The sequence below is a fragment of the Terrapene carolina genome, unplaced genomic scaffold, assembly GCF_002925995.2.
Source record: "Terrapene carolina triunguis isolate 2854851 unplaced genomic scaffold, T_m_triunguis-2.0 Scaffold210, whole genome shotgun sequence".
NCBI lineage: Eukaryota > Metazoa > Chordata > Testudines > Emydidae > Terrapene > Terrapene triunguis.
In genome coordinates this window covers 48,300,284-48,322,527 of record NW_020664561.1, presented here as the reverse complement: position 1 = coordinate 48,322,527, position 22,244 = coordinate 48,300,284, and the positions used below count along the sequence as shown (strand labels likewise).

The 22,244-nt window shown below is 43.1% G+C and overlaps 1 protein-coding gene across 1 annotated transcript in view; it reads left to right on the top strand.

Annotated features, from left to right (window-relative positions):
* The window catches only part of LOC113407231 (cystathionine gamma-lyase-like), a 72,517-nt gene that overhangs the window by 25,338 nt on the left and 24,935 nt on the right, over nucleotides 1-22,244 (top strand). The window contains exons 3-5 of the mRNA XM_026655468.2: nucleotides 2,983-3,199; nucleotides 11,197-11,278; nucleotides 11,749-11,844. Coding sequence (XP_026511253.2) covers nucleotides 2,983-3,199; nucleotides 11,197-11,278; nucleotides 11,749-11,844 — 395 coding nt within the window. The remainder of the gene's footprint in view (nucleotides 1-2,982; nucleotides 3,200-11,196; nucleotides 11,279-11,748; nucleotides 11,845-22,244) is intronic.

Below are 22,244 nucleotides of genomic sequence, written 5' to 3'. Positions count from 1 at the left end.
CTGGATGGCTCGGGTTCAATCTTTGGTGACTAGCTATGATGGAGGTTGCTACACTTATAATCCCTTTAATCACAGGTTCTGAATATGCTTTGCTGTAGGCAGAGCTAGCCTATAGTTAAGCAACCGAAAATTTAGAATGGGAAGTGTTGAAATGTTGGGAAGCCTTATAATTTTGCCAGTCTGGAACGAACATCCCATCTGAGGGATGGGGGCGGGGAGAGAGGAGAGTGAGACAGGACCAGGAAACTGGGACAAGGAATCCAGAGCGGTAGTGGGGGGCAGTTGAAATCAGATGAGGAGCTGAGGCGGGTTAGACAGCAATAGGCTAGACATAGACTGGAGGGGACGGGGAAGAAGGGTCTTTGACTACTAGAGACCACTCCGTTCAGGAGTCTGGAATAGACCCAGGATTCCTGAGTTTCAGTTCCTCTTCTGTCAGCAGATATCTGTGAAACCCAGTGGCAAAAAAAGTGTCTCATCCCCCTATAGAGCTGATCTATCACATATAGGATGACAACTTACTGCCTCTGCCATCACTTACTCCATTAGCTCACGTGGCAGAAGTCTGTGCAGTGGATCTAAAGGTTCATCGGCAGGGTTGGAGCCATGCGAGTTTCACGATGATTCCACATGACAGAATTTCTGGGGCAGTTCAGTTTTGATTTTTACAACAAAACCTGGGGAAATGCATACAGAAATAGGGTGACCAGATGCCTAAATAGGGGAATCTCAAGCAGGAGTAGAGAGGTTATTTTATTTCTGTATTTGGCACTGGTGCAACTACTGCTGGAATACTGTGTCCAGTTCTGGTGTGCACAATTTAAGAAGGATATTGATAAATTGAAGAGTGTTCAGAGAAGAGTCACAAGACTGATTAAAGGATTATAAAACATGCCTTATAGCGATGGACTCAAGGACCTCAATCTATTTAGCTTAACAAAAAGAAGGTTAAGAAGTGACTTGGTTATAGACTGTAAGTATCTACATGGGGAACAAATAGTTAATAATGGGCACTTCAGTCTAGCAGAGAAAGGTAGAGCATGAGCCAACGGTTGGAAGTTGCAGCTAGGCAAATTCAGACTGGATATAAGGCATAGCTTTTCTATGGTGAGAGTAATTAACAATTAACAATACACTAAGGGTCATGGTGTTTTTCTAAAAGCTTTTTCTAACAGCTATCCTCTAGGAATTGTTTTGGGAAAGTTCTATGTCTGTGCTATACAGGCGGTGAGACCAGGTGATCCGGATCCCTTCTGGCTTTATAATCTCAGAACTAGGTACATCAATTCACATGCAAAATTCTCATTGAATTCAATAGGTGTCCTTGCCCTGTGGCTTGTGGTGCACGCTGCAGCAGGGGCCGTACAACCTCTCTTGCAGCTTCCTAGGGCCCCCTCTCATGGCTCTGTGCACCTGTGTCTGTCATTGTCGTCCTCTCCCCTCCCCCCACCCCGCTCACCCAATGTGTCCTGATATTTCATTCTTGCGATCTGGTCACCCTAGTAGCAAAGGGGAGATGATGGGTAGTGGGGAGATAGGCTGTGAAGGGCACTGAAAGAGAAGAAAAGTAGGTTATGTTTGATACACAGAGGGAGCTAGTGGACAGATGCAAAGAGAGGGGTGATATATTCAAAGCAACAAGCCTGCAGAATGACCTTTGCAGCAGCATGCTGACTGGATACAAGTGGGGCAACATTGCATTTGTCAAGGCTAGAGAAAAGGCTGCTGTGATAATCACCTCATAAGATGATCAAGTATCAGGGGGTAGCCGTGTTAGTCTGTATCTACAAAAACAACAACCCTGTTTCCCCGAAAATAAGACAGTGTCTTATATTAATTTTTGCTCCCAAAGATGCGCTAGGTCTTATTTTCAGGGGAGGTCTTATTTTTCCTGGAACTTCGGGGCCTTATATTCCAGGGTGGCCTTATTATCGGGGAGGTCTTATTTTCGGGGGGATGCCTTATATTGCAGCAAGAGGCAAAACTGGAAGTAGGTCTTATTTTCGGGGGATGTCTTACTTTCGGGGAAACAGGGAAGGAGTCTGGTGGCACCTTAAAGACTAACAGATTTATTTGGGCATAAGCTTTCGTGGGTAAAAACCTCACTTCTTCCTATGCATCCGAAGAAGTGAGGTTTTTACCCACGAAAGCTTATGCCCCAATAAATCTGTTAGTCTTTAAGGTGCCACCAGACTCCTTGTTGTTCACATAAGATGATGAGAACCTGGCCAAGAATTTTAGCTATGGATAGGAAAGACTGTATATTGGGTTGTAGCCCACGAAAGCTTATGCTCTAATAAATTTGTTAGTCTCTAAGGTGCCACAAGTACTCCTGTTCTTTTTGCGGATACAGACTAACACGGCTGCTACTCTGAAACCTATATTAGAGATGTTATGCAGAAAGAAATGCATTGCAGACTGCTATGGTTAGCTGGATGGCAGCCTTTTACCCCAGAGCCAGCTGCACTTCAAGGGTGCTGTAGATACAGAACAGTTAAAATAAACGGAAAGAGGAGGGAGAGCTCTGAGGGCACCAAGCCAGGAGGGGGGGAGCGCTCTGCTTCACCACACCAGGGCCAGGTGCAGACCTTGTGCTTTAGGACCCGAAAGGGGAGTATCTGTGGCCTGGGCTGGCACGGACCCAGCACCGCTGTCTCCCTGGCAGATTCTCAGTTTATGCAGCCAAACGCCTGTTCATGGGCCGCGAATGCCAGTGGAGCAGCAATGCTACCCCGGGCAGCTTGGGACACACGGCAGCTCCCGCCGATGTCCTCACAACAAGCCAGGGTCTCCCAGGGTCAGCAGCCGGGGCCCAATGAGGGGCAGGCCCAGGCGGCGACGCCCGGGCTGGTCTCCTCCCCCCAGGCGGTTTGTGCAATGCAAGGCGGAGCTGCTGGTTTGCAGGCAGTCGCCGGCGCCTGGAACACGGTATATTACAGCGGCCGGCTGCACCTAAGCCTGCCTCGCTTCCTGTCCCGGCAGCTGCCAGCATCAGCCGCTTTCCTCGGTCCCCCTACCGCCACAGCTCCCCATGGAGAAGGCTGAGGACGGGTCCCAGGGCTTCCTGCCGCCCTTCGAGCACTTCGCCACTCAGGCCATCCACGTGGGGCAGGAGCCGGAGCAATGGACCTCCATGGCCGTCGTGCCCCCCATCTCTCTCTCCACCACCTTCAAGCAGCAGGCGCCCGGCCAGCACTGCGTGAGTGGGGACTCCTGCGGGGGAGGAGTGGAAGGGGTGATGCGGAGCGAAGGGAAACGTGGGGAGTGAGCGAGAGAAAGCGCTGCGGGCAGGAGCGAGAGGCATGGAACAGCTGTCGGTTTCAAAGGCTCTCTCAACCTGTCAGGAAATGAGGTGGGGTAAAAGGTTTACTCCCCTATAAAGCAGAAACGTGCGTCCCTGGAGGTCCAGTCCAGCTCTGACCCTTACACAAATTATCCACATGTAAACACGCGCACATTTGTAAGGGAAACCAATTTGTTTCCTGTCAATTCAGACTGGAAATAGTGGTTTATTTTTTTAAAATCCAGTTTGGGGGCACAAAAAGGATGTAAAGCAGCAAACTATTTACAGCTGAAGAGTTTAAAAAAAGTCTCAACAAGTTTTTGTTTTGCAAAATTTCAAAACTAACTTATTTTCCCTGGAGAAGGCTCTTTCAAGTATGCTAAGTTTCAGCCAAAAGCAAAAATTCTGTATCATTGCCGTAAATAATCCTCCTCTGTATCACAAAAAGGTCCAGAGTGCAAATGCACACTCATTTGTAACTAGAGATTCCAGTGGATACCATAGAACAGAAATCCTTTGCCACTGCACTTTAAACGTTACAACACAGCTTGGAAGTTTCGTAAACCAGGTGGCAGCTGCCCAAATAGGCACCTGTCCAAAGCAGCATATCTATCATTAAATACTCAGTGCAGAGACATATTATGCATTTAAAAATCAATATTTATAATGCTTAATAAAGTTTTTGACTCTTTAACCATTTAATGCATGTCAGTCTAGCAATGTCAGAATGATGAAAGAAGGGGCTTGGCTGCCCGAGGGAGGTAGTGCGCAGTGAGTTAGTGTAGAGAAGGTAGCGCACTTTAAATTCTTACCCTATCTCTGTGTGGACACTCTTACTGTGCATTAAGTGTACCCTTAGGTAGTTTAGCTTAATTTAATTCAGATTGGAAGTATGTTAATGGGCACAAGGGCCCTTTTAGTGCTCAGTAAGGGTATCCACATGGGGGTGGTTGTGGTGGTTAATGCAGAATAGCTAGTGCACAATAGCTACTTTGGACTTTCCCCCTGTGTAAAGAAGCCCTAAGTAAACATGCAAAACAGGCTGGAAGAAAAACATAATTCCCTCACTTGCTCCCTTTGCTCTGTTAGTACAGAATTGTAGCAGTTGTCAAGAGAAGGCAAACTTGTTTTCCTCTGAGACTAGTCAGCTTGGAGCTTAATATCTCCCACAATTAGCTGAATGTGGATCAGAATCAGGTCATTAGACTGTATTTCTTCTTTCAGTCTGATTTCCCAGTAGTATTAGTGTGGGGGAAGAGTAATAGAAAAAGTTCCTTGATAGTTTGTAGGCATGGATATATGGTCCTTACAGTTTCTCTTAACTGTAATACTACTAAAAAGTGGTCATACTGCAGAGCAGAGCAAAAAGCAATGCAATACTCCATAAACTACAAACTATGCTAGAGAAGGGGTTGAGTATAGTAATTTAGCACAAAAGGGGTTGTACTGTAGGCTGAAAGGAAACAATGCCTGCTGGCAGATTTCAAAGAGACTGAAATGCCATTGATTCAGAGCCAAGATCTTCACCTGATTAGTGATGTTTTGGGTACCCAGTTTGAGATATATTAAAGAGGCCTGACTTTAAAGAAGTCCTGAACAACAGCATGAGTTAACGGACATCCTACAGCCCTCTTCTTCCTCTAGGGTTGCATTACCAATCAATGTAGCCCTTTTAGAACCTGCTAAGTCCATCTGGCAGACTCCAGCTACAAGCCTACCTACCTGTAAACAAGCGGACCGGAAGTACTTCATCCCTTCTAAGGGCTCTGAATTCCTTTTTACCCATCCGGCGCCAAACTCGTTGGTAGTAGACGCAGCGAACCAAAGGACCAAACAACAGTATTCCCGCTCCACCCCGACCAACAAGGAAAGTAAACGCTTGGACCTCTTTGGTCGTAAAGTATATGCATCCTCAACGTTATAATTTCGTATAGCTAATTATACTGCAGTTCTTGCAAAATATGACCACAGAAACTATAATAAATTCATGGACTTTATTGATGACATCCCAGAACAGAAAAAACAACAATTCACAGCTCTGGTTTCTGAGGGACAAATCATATCACGTACCGCTCTTCAAGCAGCCCTCGATGTAGCCAATACTGCAGCAAGATCGACCGCCACAGCAGTGGTCATGAGCCAAGGTTCCTGGCTCTCTTCCTCTTTCTTTCCTCGAGAGGTCCAGAGTACCATTGAAGATCTTCCCTTTGACGGTGAAAAACTTTTCGCTTCCACCACGAACAACGTGCTTCACACAATGAAGGACTCAAGGGCAACCCTCCGGTCCTTAGGTCTCCAGACACCTACGACCAGGAGACGACAATATAGATATCAACCTTACCAACGCCCACGCTACCCCGCATATACACAACACTTCCATAAAGCACAGGAGCAACAACAACAACAGTAATGCCAGAGACCGAGATTCCAGCATCGTTGTCCCAATTCTGCAGGGGCGCCTCAACCCCCTCCAACTAATAAGCAGATTTGAAGCCTTGGTCGAAGGTTTAGAAAACAGCGTTCCCACTTCAGCCAGCACACCTATTTTTGGACACCGCCTACGACCATTCTCCCATCAATGGCAGAACATTACCTCCGACAAGTGGGTTATAGAGGTTGTTACAATTGGATACGCCATCCCCTTCCTCTCCTTGCCTCCCACCCACCCACCCTCCACGTCCCTCTTCAGGGACCCTTCTCACGAGCAACTACTCCGCCAAGAAGTGCAACATCTCCTTCAGCTGGGAGCAATAGAAATTGTGCCAGAACGACACAAAGGGAAGGGTTTTTACTCCCATTATTTCTTAACAGAAAAGAAAACTGGGGGATCACGACCAATCCTCGACCTCAGGCGGCTCAACAAATTTGTCAAAAAGCAAAAGTTCAGGATGGTTACTCTCACCACCATAATCCCAGCGTTGGAGCAGGGCGATTGGTTTTCAGCCCTCGACCTACAGGACGCCTATTTTCATGTGACTATACACCCGGCCCACAGACGCTTCCTACGTTTTACCCTTGGCTCAACACATTTCCAATACAGGGTTCTCCCCTTCGGACTGTCCATGGCCCCCTGTGTTTTTTTCAAGATCCTAGCCGTAGTCACTGCCCACCTCAGGAAACAAGGGGTCATAATATTTCCTTACCTCGACGATTGCCTCCTCAAAGCCTCAACGTTCGACGAAGCTCTCCGATCCACGGTTTACAGACCGAATGTGCACTCTCTAAACAAGACTCTCTTCATACCTTTCCGAGTCAAAGATTCTCTACTGTGGTGGACAGTTCACTCCAACCTCTGCTCTGGAGTCCCCTTTCTTCAAGAGGCTCCATCCCTCATACTGACTACCGATGCATCTCTGACAGGCTGGGGTGCACACATGTCTCACAACACATGGTCTTCAACCGAAACCTCTCTCACATAAATGTCCTAGAACTTCGAGCCATACGCAATGCGTGCCGTCACTTCTTCCCATTATTCAGGAATCACCATGTACGCATAATGACAGACAACATTGCATGCATGTTCTATGTAAACAGGCAGGGAGGAGCTCGCTCCCACTCGCTTTGCACAGAGGCTATGAAGCTCTGGAATTGGTGCCTTGCGAACAACATCCGGGTATCAGCTGCCTATCTTCCTGGAGTGATGAACACCACAGCGGACGAACTAAGCAGACGCTTTCCCTGGGATCACAAATGGGAAATAGACGAGAAAACCATTCACAACATATTCCGCATTTGGGGTCACCCAACCATAGACCTTTTTGCAACTGCGAAAAACACGAAATGTCCCGATTTTTGCTCCAGAGCGGGACTGGGCAAACATTCCCTGGGAGACGCATTCATGATCCCCTGGCACCGAAACTTACTCTATGCATTTCCCCCGATACCGGTTCTCAACAGGGTCCTGATAAAAATACGAACAGACCGTGCCAAGATGATCCTGATTGCCCCAGCGTGGCCCAGACAACCGTGGTTTCCGTTCCTCACCAGAATGTCAATTCGACCACCAATCTCATTGCCTCTCATCCCGAACCTCCTATCACAGCAACACGGCCGATTTCTCCACCCCAACCTGTCCATGCTTCACCTCAAAGCCTGGTTCCTACATGGTTCTCCCAAAACGAACTAGATTGCTCTGAACAAGTTCAAAGAGTGCTCCTACATAGCAGAACACAATCTACTCGCACCACCTATCTACGAAAGTGGAAATGATTCACACATTGGTGTTCAGCTAAACAACTTTCTCCCATATCGGTACCTCTCCCGATCATACTTGACTACCTACTGGATCTTAAGCGATCCGGCCTTTCTTTCAGCTCCATAAGAGTCCATTTAGCTGCTATTACAACCTTTCATGACAAAATTGATGATACCTCTGTTTTTGCTCATCCTATCACCAAGCGTTTCCTCAAGGGACTCCAAGACCTATACCCAGACATTAAACCGCTTACCACTCCATGGGACCTTCATTTAGTACTATCTTGCCTAACTCAACAACCATTTGAACCCCTAGCCACGTGCTCCCTTTTAAACTTTTCGATGAAAACAGCATTTTTAGTGGCAATTACCTCCGCCAGACGGGCAGGAGAAATAGCAGCTCTTATGGCAGACCCACCATATACGCTATTTTTCAAGGACAAGGTTACCCTCAGATTGCACCCTAAATTTCTTCCAAAGGTGCATTCATCATTCCACATTAATGAGCCGATATACCTACCAACCTTTTTTCCGAAACCACATGCCAACTCGTTCGAAGCCACAATGCACACATTAGATGTATGCAGGGCCTTGTCCTTCTATTTGGATAGAACCAAACCTTTTAGAAATTCTTCTAGACTCTTTGTCTCCATCGCGGAGCGTTCCAAAGGGACTCCTATTTCTACCCAGAGACTTTCGAACTGGATTTCTCAGTGCATCCTATTGTGCTATCAGATGAAGAAGGTTACACCTCCAGACGGCATCAGAACTCACTCCACTAGATCTCTGGCTGCCTCTGTAGCTTTCTTACGCAAAGTTCCCCTGGCTGACATCTGTAAAGCAGCCACTTGGTCCTCTGAACACACATTTGTTAAACATTATGCCCTTACTCAAGGCCCTCTCTCTGATATATGTTTGGGCAAGGCTGTACTATCTATGGCATTCCTATCAGATCTGAAGTCCCTATCTCCTTGAGACACACTGCTTTTAAGTCACCTGGAGTGGAGCACCCACAGGGACATCTCTCTCGAAGAAGAGGAGGTTACTCACCCTGTGCAGTAACTGACGTTCTTCAAGATGAGTGTTCCTGTGGGTGCTCCACTACCCACCCTCCTCCCCTCTACCTCGGAGTTGGGGTAGCCTCCATTGTAGAGAAGGAACTGAAGAGACCGGCCACGCATGCGTACTATTAAGCTAGACTCAGAGCGGGGGGCAGCCTCTGCGCATGTGTGGCCAGTACGAGTACTGCTACAAAAATCTCTGAGCAAAGGCACAGGGACGCACCAACACCTGGAGTGGAGCACCCACAGGGACACTCATCTCGCAGAACGTCAGTTACTGCACAGGGTGAGTAACCTACTCTTTCCCTGTGATCTGAAAAAACATACAGTCTCTAAGGGAAATTTTCAAAGACACAAACTAAAAGTCAGTTGGAGTTGAGTACCTAACTCCTCTTTGTGCCTTTGACTCTCTGTAGATGTGTTTGGTGTAGATTCCGAAGTGCTTTCGACATCAGGAAACTGATAACCAGATGAATGTTCTGTCCTTTATCACATGGTCTATGGGCAAGCAGAATACTTCATCTGAAATTTGATAGCAGAATGTAATCTGGACCCATACTGTAATAAACAACAACCACAAAAAAACCTCCTCCGTATTGTTAAATGAATTTGCTTCAATTAGAATATAAGCATGGCCCTACTGGGTCAGACCAAAGGTCCATCAAGCCCAGTAACCTGTCTTCCAACAATGTTAGCAAACATTTGCTGCTCACTTTCCATAAATATAATAGAGAATACTGGCAGAAATGTTTGTGGAAACTAAGAATTTTAAGCAGACTTTGGGCAATAATTGTGAAAAATAAACTTTTGAATTCATAAATGTGATTTTTTCCCCCTCCCCCCCCCCCATTCTAAGCATTACCCTTATTTAACTAAGGAATGGAAACATACCATGTGATCAGTGTGTCCTCCTGACAGAATTTGAATTTAAATATCAAATACTTGTGAATGAGCAACAGACCAAGAATTATTTGCCAAATTTGAGTTAAAATAGCAAATAATCACAAGCTGTTTACAGTCAATTGGAGAACAGAAATACAGGAGAGTTAATGGAATATACTTTTTATCCAACTTTCTGAGGCACGTTCTTACTGCAAGTTCAAAGACAACTTCCTTACCTTGTGTGAGCTTGTATCAGAATCCAGAACAGGATGAAGAATCTCTTTACACTGGGATTCTGAAACTAGAAAGACATCAGAATACTTAACCAGACTCTCTCCCTTCCCCTCCCCCCGCCCGTTTTTTTCCCCCTGTTGAGTTTCTTTAGACAGAGCTCCAATGCCCCTTTGAGGGCTGTTGGGCTCATTGCACCAGTGAAGGTCTTCCCAACATGCCAGTTGGAATTTAGGATGACTTGTGCCAAGAACATACTTGTCCTTTTGAGGATCATAATTTTTCAGACTGACTTTGTGGCTTTCAAAATCTACTGACTGGCCTTCTGCAGCTCCTGCCTTGCAATTGGCAGGAGTGTTGTGTGTGTGTGTGTGTGTGTGTGTGTGTGTGTGTTAAAAGGGAAGCTCATCTTTCTCTTTGATTTAGGGCCCTGGAGGTTTTGGATTCTGTTCAGTTTATTATTGCAGATATGTAAACATTTGTTCTGAGGCAGCTCATGTGACTACCAGTTATACATTTTGGCATCACTGTGTGACAGTCATGCATTGCTGAAAACTTGAGACAGCACTGCATTCTAGAATTGTGGAACAGGATTCAGGACCTGGTCTTTCACCATTTGAAGCCAGTAGGAACTTTACCATTAACTTCAATGGATGCAGGATCAAGCCCCAACTACACTATATTTGAGCCTGATCCTGAAATATTCATTGCCTCCCATTGAGGTCAACTGGAGTTAAAGGTGCGTGGACCCTTTGCAAAGTACCAGAGAGATTATTATGTCCTATTTGAACATCCATGAGGGAGTCTCATAAGATTATTGCTAGAATAAGACGATTAAAGTCAGCTGGTGCCAAAAACTGAGTTAATTTTTAAAATGGTAGCAAATTAACTTATTGTAATTTTATCTTCATTATAATACAGCCTGTACTTTAATGAGCACACACTGCATCCAGATTTCCCATACTAACCCCTAAGTTTTAAAAGTTGCATGTGATTTAGACATACAGGCTAGATTCTTAGTTGATGTAAATTAGCATAGCTACATGAAATCTGTGGAGCTGTGCAGATTTACATAGCTGAAGCTCTAGCCTCAGTTTCCCAAAATGGAGGGATAAATGTTAATGCTTGGAATTGAATTATGAAAGACTACTTTTACTAAAAAGGGCTTCTAATGTGAGACTGATTATCAACAAAATATAACAGGACATATTAAAACCTTACCAGCCAAATTATGGTTATGTCTCAGAGAAATGACTTACTAGAGCTTATGAGAGTGCTTAGTTTGACTGCAAATAGGTTGTCTTCTGTTCTGACAAGCAACGGCTGTTGGGCCCTGTGGGGTGGTGTACAACAGCTTGTGATAGCAGGTGGCTATTTTTTGGATGCATAACTTAGTGTTAGGAATATGGATTTCTTGGATGGTCTAGGATTTTACCAAATTTTAAGACCGGTGATTGTCAGTACAAGTTTAACTATATTATTGTACAGCAACTCCTCCAAAATCTCCAACACTTACTGTTGTTTTTGTATCTTATTTTCCCACAGGGTTTCGAATATAGCCGTAGTGGAAATCCTACTCGGAATTGCCTGGAAAAGGCTGTAGCTGCACTGGATGGAGCCAAGTACTGTAAGCTCTCAGCATTTTCATTAAGAAATATGTCAGCATGTGTATCTTGAGTGGACTACAGTAAAAGTATCCTAAGAGGGTTGGAGCACTGGAGTTTGACCACTAACAGTAAATCATTTAACTCAGCTTTTGCTGTCAGCATTTACTTCATCAGCTTCTTCACTGGTCTAATCTTTTTTCTTAAAATATACCTGAATTAATATTCTTTAACCAAAAATGCTAACCATGGTTAGTATATAAATATCAACTCCACTCTGCAGGTCAGTAGAACTACTCATGCAGTAACATACTATTCAGTATAAGTAAGAGTGGCAGAACCTTGCCCTTTATAAAACATTGACACTAAATAGGAAAACGGGGGAGGCAGGGGGAACAGAAATTTTATGTTCATAACATGATGTAAAGACATCTCTCTATTAAAATGTAAATATGTATGTTCTCTGCCACAGTGATTCTTTTTTCTGTTCTAGGTTTAGCTTATGCTTCAGGCTTAGCAGCTACTATGAATATTGCACATTTGTTAAAGATGGGAGACACTGTTATCTGTATGGATGATGTTTATGGAGGTAAGTGAGCACAAATATATGTTAGGTCTTAACTGTGTTAGCTGTACTACACCTTAAATATATTAAATTGATCATAGATAACTAAGCATTTAGGATGTTCAACCAGCTATTGTTTGAATTGCATATTTATGATGACCTTATTTTTAATTGGAAAGAATACTTCATGCAATGAAAAGTCTTCTGTAATAACAGACCATTCCTTCATGACTTCGTTGGTCAAAGGTGGAGATGTGACTGTTTGTAGAATGGTTGCACTCGTTTAAGCTGGAGAACTCAAAAGGTATGGCTAACTGGTGATGTCTGCTTCTGAGAGGAAAAGTCCCAACCTCCTAGCTTGCACAGATAAATGTTGATTCTACTTAGGAATCCAGTAGCTGCTAAAGATCCAAAATGGCCCCAGATTGTCAGTGATCCAGAAAACAAAACAAAAAAACATCATCTCTGTCGCTTCCTCTAGATTACCTGTTCTACTCACCAGCTTCACCTCAATCCTGTCTGGATTGAGTTTCAGACAACTCTCATTGCAAACTATTATCTTTACCAGGAACTGTGAAAGCCTTGTCTGAGTCTGTTTGAGCTGTGAGTTCTCAATATATATTGATAACATTGCAACCCATGTTATCTTGTGATCTTCTTATCTAGTGGCCTCACAAATGTGAACAGGAGGGATAACACATCCTTATGGAGCCTTACATGGGGGAGGGGTGACATATCCTTATTGAGCCTCCATATGGTAGAGAAGGAATTGTTCATATTACTCTGGGAACTTTCAGAGGAAAGAATATATTAATGGAAATGTGACCTTGTCCACTTCTGCCAGAGTCTTCGAGAAAGTAAATACCACCTCAAGGTTCCTGTTTCATGGTCTGCAGAGAGAGCTAGAATAATCAGCATGGTCAACAGGTGACCTTTGTTCATCACTACAAGGAGATAATCAACCAACATAGCTAGTATAGCCTCCATATCATACCCAGATCTTGAACCAAATTGAAAAAAGACAGAAGAGTCCAGATGCCACAAGTTGATTAGCTGCCTCTTCAGTAAAGGAAAGGTTAGGGAAAGGCCAACCATTTGGCAATATTTGTTAAAAGATGATTTCTTGAGTAAGAGCTGGACAGTATGTTTGAAGGAATTCAGCACCTTGCCCTCCATTATCCACAAAGCAGTTTCTCATATTAAAAAAATGTTAACTTATTTTCCAAGCCACTTAGATTTACCTGGCTGTCCAGTACATGAAGCAGTGCTGCTGACTTAAATTTACAGAGGAAATGGTGGAATTTACTTCTCCACTACCAAAACCAGCATAGCCTGAGACTTAAATGCTCCACACTACAATCTTTCAGGCTCCAGCCTTTCAACCGTGACCACTGGAGATGGGATACTGACCCCTGCCATGTAGCCTCTATTGGCTGCTGTTACAAACCGCCTCCCCTCATGCTTCATCACTTGCAGGTCATCCATATACCAGGATAACCTGTGGGGATAGCTTAAAAAAGGGGGGTTACTAAGGAACCATTGTGTCAGAAGATGATAAATCATCATAATGTCCTACCAGGCAATCAGTAAAGTAGGCGGCTGGCTGTAGAGTATTTCTCTGCAGAAGTATGCAATCCAACCTGGTCCATTACTTTCCCAGACAGAATAAATGGGGGGGAAGGGGAAAGTCTTCTACACTGATGAGAGCAAAAATGAGCCTTTATCTCCACCTGAAAAAGGTAATGCTAGCATGACAAGGGTGTGATCCTCACATTCCCAACCCAGAAATAAGATCTAAAGAGTCTATTTACATGTATGGAGCCAAAAGGAATCCACAAGTTAAATGTCATATGCGTATGCGAACCCAAGTTGACTCAGAAAACCCATTCTCTACATGGGCATCGAAGTTGCCCAGACAGAATTGTCTTGGTGAGATTGACATCTCTCTTTAAATAGGTTATTTCCAGTGTTTAAAAAAATTAAATAAAAAATTACACTGGATATGCCTACAGCCCTTGGTCATCGCTGTAGGCTTTGTGGCTAAACCTCTGAGTTAATGAGCTCACCAGGGTGGATTTGATTTAAATCAAATTGATTTAAATTATGATTTAAATCACTAGTCAGGAAGCCTCGATTTAATTATGGATTTCTACATAAGGTTGTTATAACCTTAATACATATTCTTCACAAATCAGAGATAGATGTAGGTTTCATTTTTTAGAAGGTACACACTATGCATTTTTTAAAGTGATTTATTTTGAAAACTTTTCAGATTAGTTTTACAGCTAAATCAGAAAATAAATGATTGGTTATTTTACCAAAAGTAATTGAAGCAGATAGTTCACCTCCCAATGACTTCATAAATATCTCCAATTCAACAGGTTAATCATTAATATTTGGAGGATTTTCTTGCCATGCTGTATTAGGAGGAGAACATCACCAGACAGACATTTAAATTATTTTATTTAACTAAAACAACAACGTTATGTATTCTGGATTTTTTCTTCAACAGCAAACACATAATATTTTAACAAAACAAGAATATGAATTTTTGAATTTAAACATTCAAGTTTTTTAAAATCAGGCTTGTTTTTGTTAACATTGTTTTAACTAAAGAAGTTAAATGAAATATTTAAAAAAAAATTAAATCAACTATGTCAGCCACGTCAACACAAGAAATTTAAAATATTGGCTTCTGTAACTAAGTCAGTCGTCTTCACCTTCATTTTCCTGTTTGCTCATATTCTGGAAAAGGAAAAACAAACTTTCCTGCTTTTTTCAGGTCCCAAACGATTTCTAAATTTGGAATGAATTAGTCCAAAGGAAGAAAATATCCTTTCTACACTGGCAGAAGAAGTTACTGCTGTTAAAAGTGAGATTATCACTTCAACAGTCTCCGAATCCAAGTGCTTAAGTGACTTCCACCAATTCACTGGTGTGACTTTCTTTAAAACATCATCAGCAAACATATATTTCTTGAATGGTTCACCCTTAGCTCTGAAGTTTATTATAGTTGGCATTATGGAGGGATGATTGCTGGATGTCCATGTCATAGCCAACTCCTCTTCTTCAGCAGTTAAGGTTTGACCCTGGTACCGAGTATTGAGAATATTTGCAAGAAAATGAGCTGGAGATAGTGCTTGTCCCATTCGTGGGTTTTTTTGTTTTTTTGTAATTTAACTCTGTCATTGCATATTTCTCTTTTTAAGCTCTCACTCAGTTCCTTCCAAATTTCAACAGCGTCAGCAATAAAATAGCTATTTCCCTGCATTTTGTTCAAGGCTACAGAAATAGGCTTCAGGGTACTCAGCATGTGTTCAACATTTCTCTTAAGCCCAATGGCGAGAACTTTGGCTGTGACAGTGCCATCTACTTTTTCACAATTTTGTTCACAAACTGTCATCAGATTAGGCCAGATCTTGATATAGTGCTCAAAACAGTCCACTACTGAGTTCCATCGTATGTCTTGTGGGAGAGTTAGCTTGGTTCCCCCCACCTTTTTCAGAGCAGCTACTGCAAAGTGGTTGTTACGGAAGTATTTTGCAATTTCAACAACATTAGCCTTTATTTCTGGAACACTGAAGTCTTTGGCTAGGAGGTGCATCAAATGAGCAATGCAACCGTATGTTATTAGCTTGGGACTCTCTTCACTCTTCTAAATAATTTCTTCTCATCTTGGATACATTTGCAGCATTGTCTGTGACCAAGCTGCGTACTAGACATTTGAATTTTTTTTCCACAGTTTGTTATAGCTTTTACTGCTGCTACTGTAAGTATTCTGCTGTGTGTACATTTCCTGATGTATCAATTGTTTCTGTAAGGAAGACATTCCCTTCTTCTGTTGTCACACAAGCACATACAACAGGATCATTGTGGACATTGTTCCACCCATCAAGACTCAAGTTAACAATTTTACCCTCTAGAACTTTTGCACCCTGCTCAATCTCTTTCATACACTTTATCCAGCAATTTGCCTGCGACATCTGCTCTGTTGGGTGGACTGTATCCTGGTCTTAATGACTGAACCATGTTAATGAAGTGTGGGTTCTCAATCATACGGAAAGGAGAGTTTGTTGCATAAACAAACCATGCAATTTTTTCATCAATTACCTCTTTTTGTAATCCGCTGGTTCTCATCACAAACTTATCTATGGTTGTTTCTGGATGATGGAGATTTGTTTTTCTTTTTGCTACAGGTGATATACTGTGGCTATGTGACATACATGATGTGACTGAAACATTATCATTTTCAGAGTTATCTGCCACTGTAGAAAATGATGGTGATCTTGAAGGTGGATAGTCTTCAGAATCCTGTATGTTGAGGATGGATTCTCCTAAACAAAATAAGTCAATGCAGTTATTTAATTATTATTACCATAATGCTCATTTAGTATTACTCATTGCATTCACTGACACTCAGTACTACTTTAAAGGTGAAATTGTAAAAGGAAGATCTGCCTATTTCAGCTATTTATTTTTTATCACAAGTGCATCTAAAATGATAGTACCATAGAGTAACATCTATCTATCTATCTATAATTTTTTTTTTTTTTGTTTAAACATTAGAATTTAAGAGTAGTCCAAAAGGAAGACAGGCAGTCCTTAAGAAAGAAGAATGAAATAAAAAAAATTACCGACTTGAAAATCCTGCATGTTCAGACATGTTCCTTTCATTATCTTCAACGCAGCTTCCTCCTGAGAAGGAACACTTCTCATGATGTTGTTTCATTCGGGAAACCAGGCCTTGCATTTCTTTGTTGCACTGTTTGCATTTTGCACGCATTCCTGTCTTACCCACAGGTAGAGGAACTTCATTAACATATTCCCAAACTGGGTCTCTTATACTGCCTGCTGCCATTATAGGTTTTCCGTTCTAGTGAGAGAATGGTATGGTAGATCTCAAATCAATGAAGGCTACACTCAGAAAGACCTCAAGTCTTCTGGAATATGCTGCTCAAACAGTTTCACTTTTGTTTCTACTGTCTGTCCCTCCTTTCTCGCATTTCTCTCCAGACTTCTTCTCCTTGTCCAGACCTATTCTGCCCCCAACAATCTTCTATTCATTGAACTTTTTGAAAATTTGTCCTTTTAGAGAGAGGTGAAGGATTGACTCTGTGTACACAAATTTGCAGAGGGACAATAGGGTTGAGGTCTGTTATTTCTCCCCTCTATATATTATTTAAATACATTTTTGCTGTTAACAAGTATGTTATCTCTGGAGATGCAAATCCACAGTTTGAGAACTGCAAAACTAAGCATCTCTGATGGTATCTTCTAGACTGAGCACTGAGTCCCATTGGGTAGATAGAAAGATTAACCTAAATAATCTATACAGAAGCCCCTGGAACGCCATAAGATTTGGTCCCTAATCCATGAACTGTTGGAACTACTTAGAACTTTACTTAAACATTACATGGATATTTCGTCTCATACTATAGAATTTATAATCCCTATTCCATGATGAGATACATTATAGCTCAAAGAGATCTTAATTAATACTCTTTTTAGATAGGTTTTTTTTGAGGGGGGGAAAAACCTTTTATAAAAAAAAAAATCCGATTGATTTTTATCCACACTGTCTATGGGGAATATCAGTCTCCTTGCTGTTGTCACTACCGACTGTAATGGAATGACAAGAAACAAAATAATTGTAATCTCTCTTCCTGCTTCTTCTCTTCCCACCTAAATTCTTAGTTAAGCCTACTAAATAGACTCTGAAACAGGTGACTACTCTGAAGCTGCATGGTGGAAATATATGACAGTGAGGAGAATTAGGGGAGGTGGGGATGTGAAAAGATGATGTGGAGAGTAGAACTGCAAGGGGCTGGAGGGAAGGGAGGAAGAAGGCAAACTCAGATGGACTGTCTGAAAAACGGAAAATTAATGTAATTAACAAGTGTTGTAATTCAGCCATGTAACAAAAGTAAGTCCATTCTTTTGTTTTATTAATAATAGCTAGTTTCATGAATGAAGGGGAAAACATTCAAATAGTCCTAAGCATAATGCTTTCCAAGTGATATTCAAAACCCATTAGTATTGTGTATTGAATGCCCCAAATCAGAGTAAGGAGAGCATTTAGTACAATGGATACATTGGTATTCTAGCGTTCTATTTTTTTTCCCCTCTTCTTTTCAGGTCTCAAGTTGAAAACCACTATGGGTGTGCACTTTGGGACCAGTAAAAAGATTTCCTTTCAATCCTCACTTTCATCTTCCTATAGGAGAGACCAATATAATATTACAAAATAAAAAGTACTTAAGAAATCTATCTGAAACAATAGCCTTAATTGTCTCCCATTACTTACATCCACAGCACTGTTTGAAAATACAAGACTCCGCAGCCCAGCATCTCCCATAATTCTGCTATGTATGAGCTAGTCGCCTCCTGTGTGCTGTTCTGGAGGCAGTTCAAGCTGCAGCACTCCACCAACCCCCTTTCTCTGGCTGCCACCAGATTTTCTGCTTCCCTGGCAGCAGTCAGTTGCGGTTCTCTTTTCTTCTGACCTTTCCTTTGCCTTTTTATTTTCTTTGTTTTCAGGTAGCGGTGAACAGCCTTCTTTGTTTTTCTTCTCCTTCTCTTGGACCAGGTATTCAGCAGTGCAGCGGTGAAACTGCACGGAGTCTCCTCTTCAGTGCCTCCCTGCTGAGATCTTCTGCCCCCTTTCAGGGATGGCAGAGCAGCCACCCAACTACAGAGCTAAGCCCAGATGTTGCTTCATCTGGGAGGCAACTTTAACGGGCTCCATGGAGGGTGAATTACACCCTGCTTAATCTAGCAGTGCAAGGGTCAGCCAGCTTAGGGCACGGAGCATTTAGCCAGACACACATGTTGGGACCCGATCTCCCCAGGAAGCGGTGACTCTACCACAGAAAATCCTTATGAGGAAACCTAAAACAGAACTGGGAGAGGCTCTAAGGACCAGGAGGACTTCATTCTGCCAGCCCAGGGCAATTCAAAATCAGGATAAGTCTGTAGCAGGGCTACTGTTCCCACCTCACCCCCACACCTCAGTCCTGAAATGGGTCCTCAATACTTTGGGGAAAGAATCTGGGCTCACAATCAGCCCCCCTCCCTCCTTGAGTTGGAAACTTGAGTCAGGAAACTCTGGCAATGTGTCCCCATCCCCCAGCTTGGGGGAGTAGGAGCCTATGGGGGAGGACTCCAAGGGAGAAGTTTCCAGCATGGTCAAGGGCCTATGCAAGGCTAGCCGCAAAAGACTCTGCCCAGGGCATAGCTGCATGGTCATGCCTGAAAAGCATGTGCCCCCCTGCTCTTCTCCCCTCCCATCTCCCGAAAAAGTAAAGAACAAAAAGGATAAGAAAAAGCCCCAAAAGTATTTTGTCCTCCTTCTCTACCAAGGAAGGAGAGCTATCAGACTTAGTTTCTGAGCAGGACACAGATAAAATCCAACAAAGGTTTTGTTTTGTGTCCCCCCCCACCCCCTGAGAAGTTTGAAGCCACGTGGAAAAAGTTGTCTCCCCTATACAGATCCAACCTAAGCAGGCCCATGAGGACAAGCTTCAGAGTAAATACTGCCTGCTAAATCTTCTTTATGCTCCTGTACATGCCATTTGAGGAGGTAATGAGGGAGGAGTGGGAAGCCCCTGAAAAGGGTAATCACTAAAGTACATGCTTAAATTGTACAAGATCCAGGAGTCAAAAAATGCTGTCACTGACATGCCTAAAGTCAATGCTGCAGTAGCATCTCTAGCAAGGATATGGTTATTCCATCCAAAGAAGACTTCTTTCCCAAGCATTTGATGGATAGGAAGGTGGACGCCACCCTCAGAAGGGACTTCAGTGCTTCCCCAGACACTCTCGGAGCATCTCTGGCAGCCACTTGCTTTGCTCGAGCCGTAGTGTCATGGCTGGAATAATGTAAAGCTCTTAAGGGCAAAAACCAAACCAACTTTGTCTATACGTATGAAAATCTCCATAGCAACAGCATTTGTGGCAGTGTGTCAATTGATGCTATGCAGTTTTGTGCCGGGGCCATGGCATCGAGCTCTGCGGCCACGAGGCATGGCTTCTTCCCTGTAAAGTAATTACTCTCTTCAAACAAGCCCTTTGCTTCTCTAAATTCACAGGATCTCTCCTCATTGGAGAAAAGTTGGATAAGATAGTGGTTGAAAATGCAGCTAAAACCAATCAATCCTCCCTTCTCCACTTAGTGCTCTAAGAAGGGACTACAAACCCACATGCAGACAGAGACACTTCTTTCATTCATTTTCTTTATGGAGGTTCCAGAGAAAAGACAACAGATATATAAGGGGAAAACCTTGGAACTGAGGCGTGAGGGGAAAACCCCCATCTTCGGTATCACAATGAGCAAACATACCTTGACCCAGACCTGAGTTTTGGAGACAGGGTGTACTATTTTCAAGACAAATGGTTTAGTTCAACCACAAACAAGTGGATTTGAGAGAGAGCATGCCAGAGTTACTACTCTCTTGAGATGAGGACTCCACCACACCCCCTCCTCCAGTTTCCAGTCACCTTGGATCCTGCCAAGCGCAAGTTGTTTCAGAATGAGATCTTCCACCTCTGGACATGTGAGTGATAGGATTTCCCCAAAAGAATGCTTTTCAGGGTTTTACTCTATTTTCTTCACTATTCAGAAGGGCACAGGAAGAATCAGAGCCATCCTTAACTTCAAAAGGCTCAACAAATGGATGAAGAAAACAAAGTTTCAGATGGAGATCCTCGCTTTGATAATGACGTCTGTCTCAAGGGGACTTCCAAACCTCAGTGGATTTGGTAGACGCCTTCATCTAGCAGCCTGGCTATTGAAAGGGAAGTGTTAGCTGTGCTCGGCCTATCTTCAGAAGAGATAGAGGACTTAGCTCTCCTCTAGGAGAGCGTGCACTCTAAAAGCCTACTCATCCATTTGGACTAAATTCAGCCTTTGGTGTCAATCGAGCATAGAGCAAACCCAAAAGATCCTGGGATTGCAGTTATTCTAGACTTCCTTCAAGGGGTGGATAAGGGACTTCAGGTATCAGCCCTATGTAGCGTACTGTTCACAGAATCTTTACGCTCCCTGACCAAGAACCTTCAGGTTTCCAGGCTTCCCAGAGCAGTCAGACTGGTGGTCGGACTGACCTTGGCTAAATGGGATCCATCACTGGTGTTGAAAGCCCTAACCACTCCTCCTTTTGAACCCCTGACTTCTGCGTCATCATACTACCTCTCCATCAAAACCTGTTTTCTGGTGGCTATCACATCTGCCCTGTGACTTTCAGAACTGGCAGCCTTAGCTATGCAGAAACCTTACTGCATGTTCACGATGACAAGGTGGTGCTAAGAATGCCAGAAATTTTCTTGCCAAAGGTGAACTTTCCTTTCCATGCCTCATGGGAGATTTCCCTCCCTTCATTCTGTCCAAAGCCACAGCACCCAGCTGTGAAGCTGTGGCACACTTTGGATGTTAGAAGAACACAAAAGATTTACATCAAGCATACGGAGTCCGTGAGGAGGTCAGGCACCCTATTTGTCTCCTTCCAACCAAACTCTAGGACTCAGAATCTTGACGCTCTCCCTTGCTAGATGGATCAGATTATGTATTGTTGAGGCATACAATGCAGCCAATGTTCCTGTACCAGAAGGAATCAAGGAGCTCTGCACAATATCTATGGTGACTCATGGGCCAAAAGAGCATATGCTTGCACCACAGAGATCTGCAAAACAGCAATATGGTCATCAACTAAAACCTTTATCAGATGCTATAGAGTGGACTTTCTGTCTTCTGCGGAGGGCTCCTTTGGCAGGAAGGTCTTAAAGGTGGTGGTCCAGTAATAACCATGTTGTTTGAGCAATCTTGTAAAAGAGAGAGGTCTTTTTGTTTCCTTTGTGTTTGTTCTGTTATCCCTCTCTGGTCCTGTTCGCTGCTTCGCATGTGTAGCAGAATTGTGGGAGACAGTGGGCTGCAGAACAGAAAATTTCTTACCCAGTAATTTCCTTTCTGCTAGCACCATCTCCCACAATTCTGCCCAACCTGGATGGCTTGTCCGTCAAGGGTCAACACATGCTTTGGATAAGTTATCATATAATCAAGGTCTTCTGTACATAGTTACTTGGCTGGCATTGGAATTATTGTTATTAAATGTGTTTTCTACAAGTTTTTACACAGCTTTGGCACGAATCATCTGGTGGCAAGTCCAGAGAAAAGGGGGAAGTGGCAGCTTGAATTGCATACAGGAAGGGAATAGCCCATCCAGTCATTAAAAGGTATTTTAAAAAATACAAAATTACTAATCTAATTTTTGCATAAAGCATCCTGCCTTTGTCTTCCACCCGTCCTCTTGAGCCTTTCTTACCCATAAAATGAAAATCAGTGAGTGTGCTCTAGTGTTCATGGAAAAATTCTTCCCTCTTATAAAATAAGTGTAAAACAGAAGCATATCTTTCATAATACAGTGTTTCTC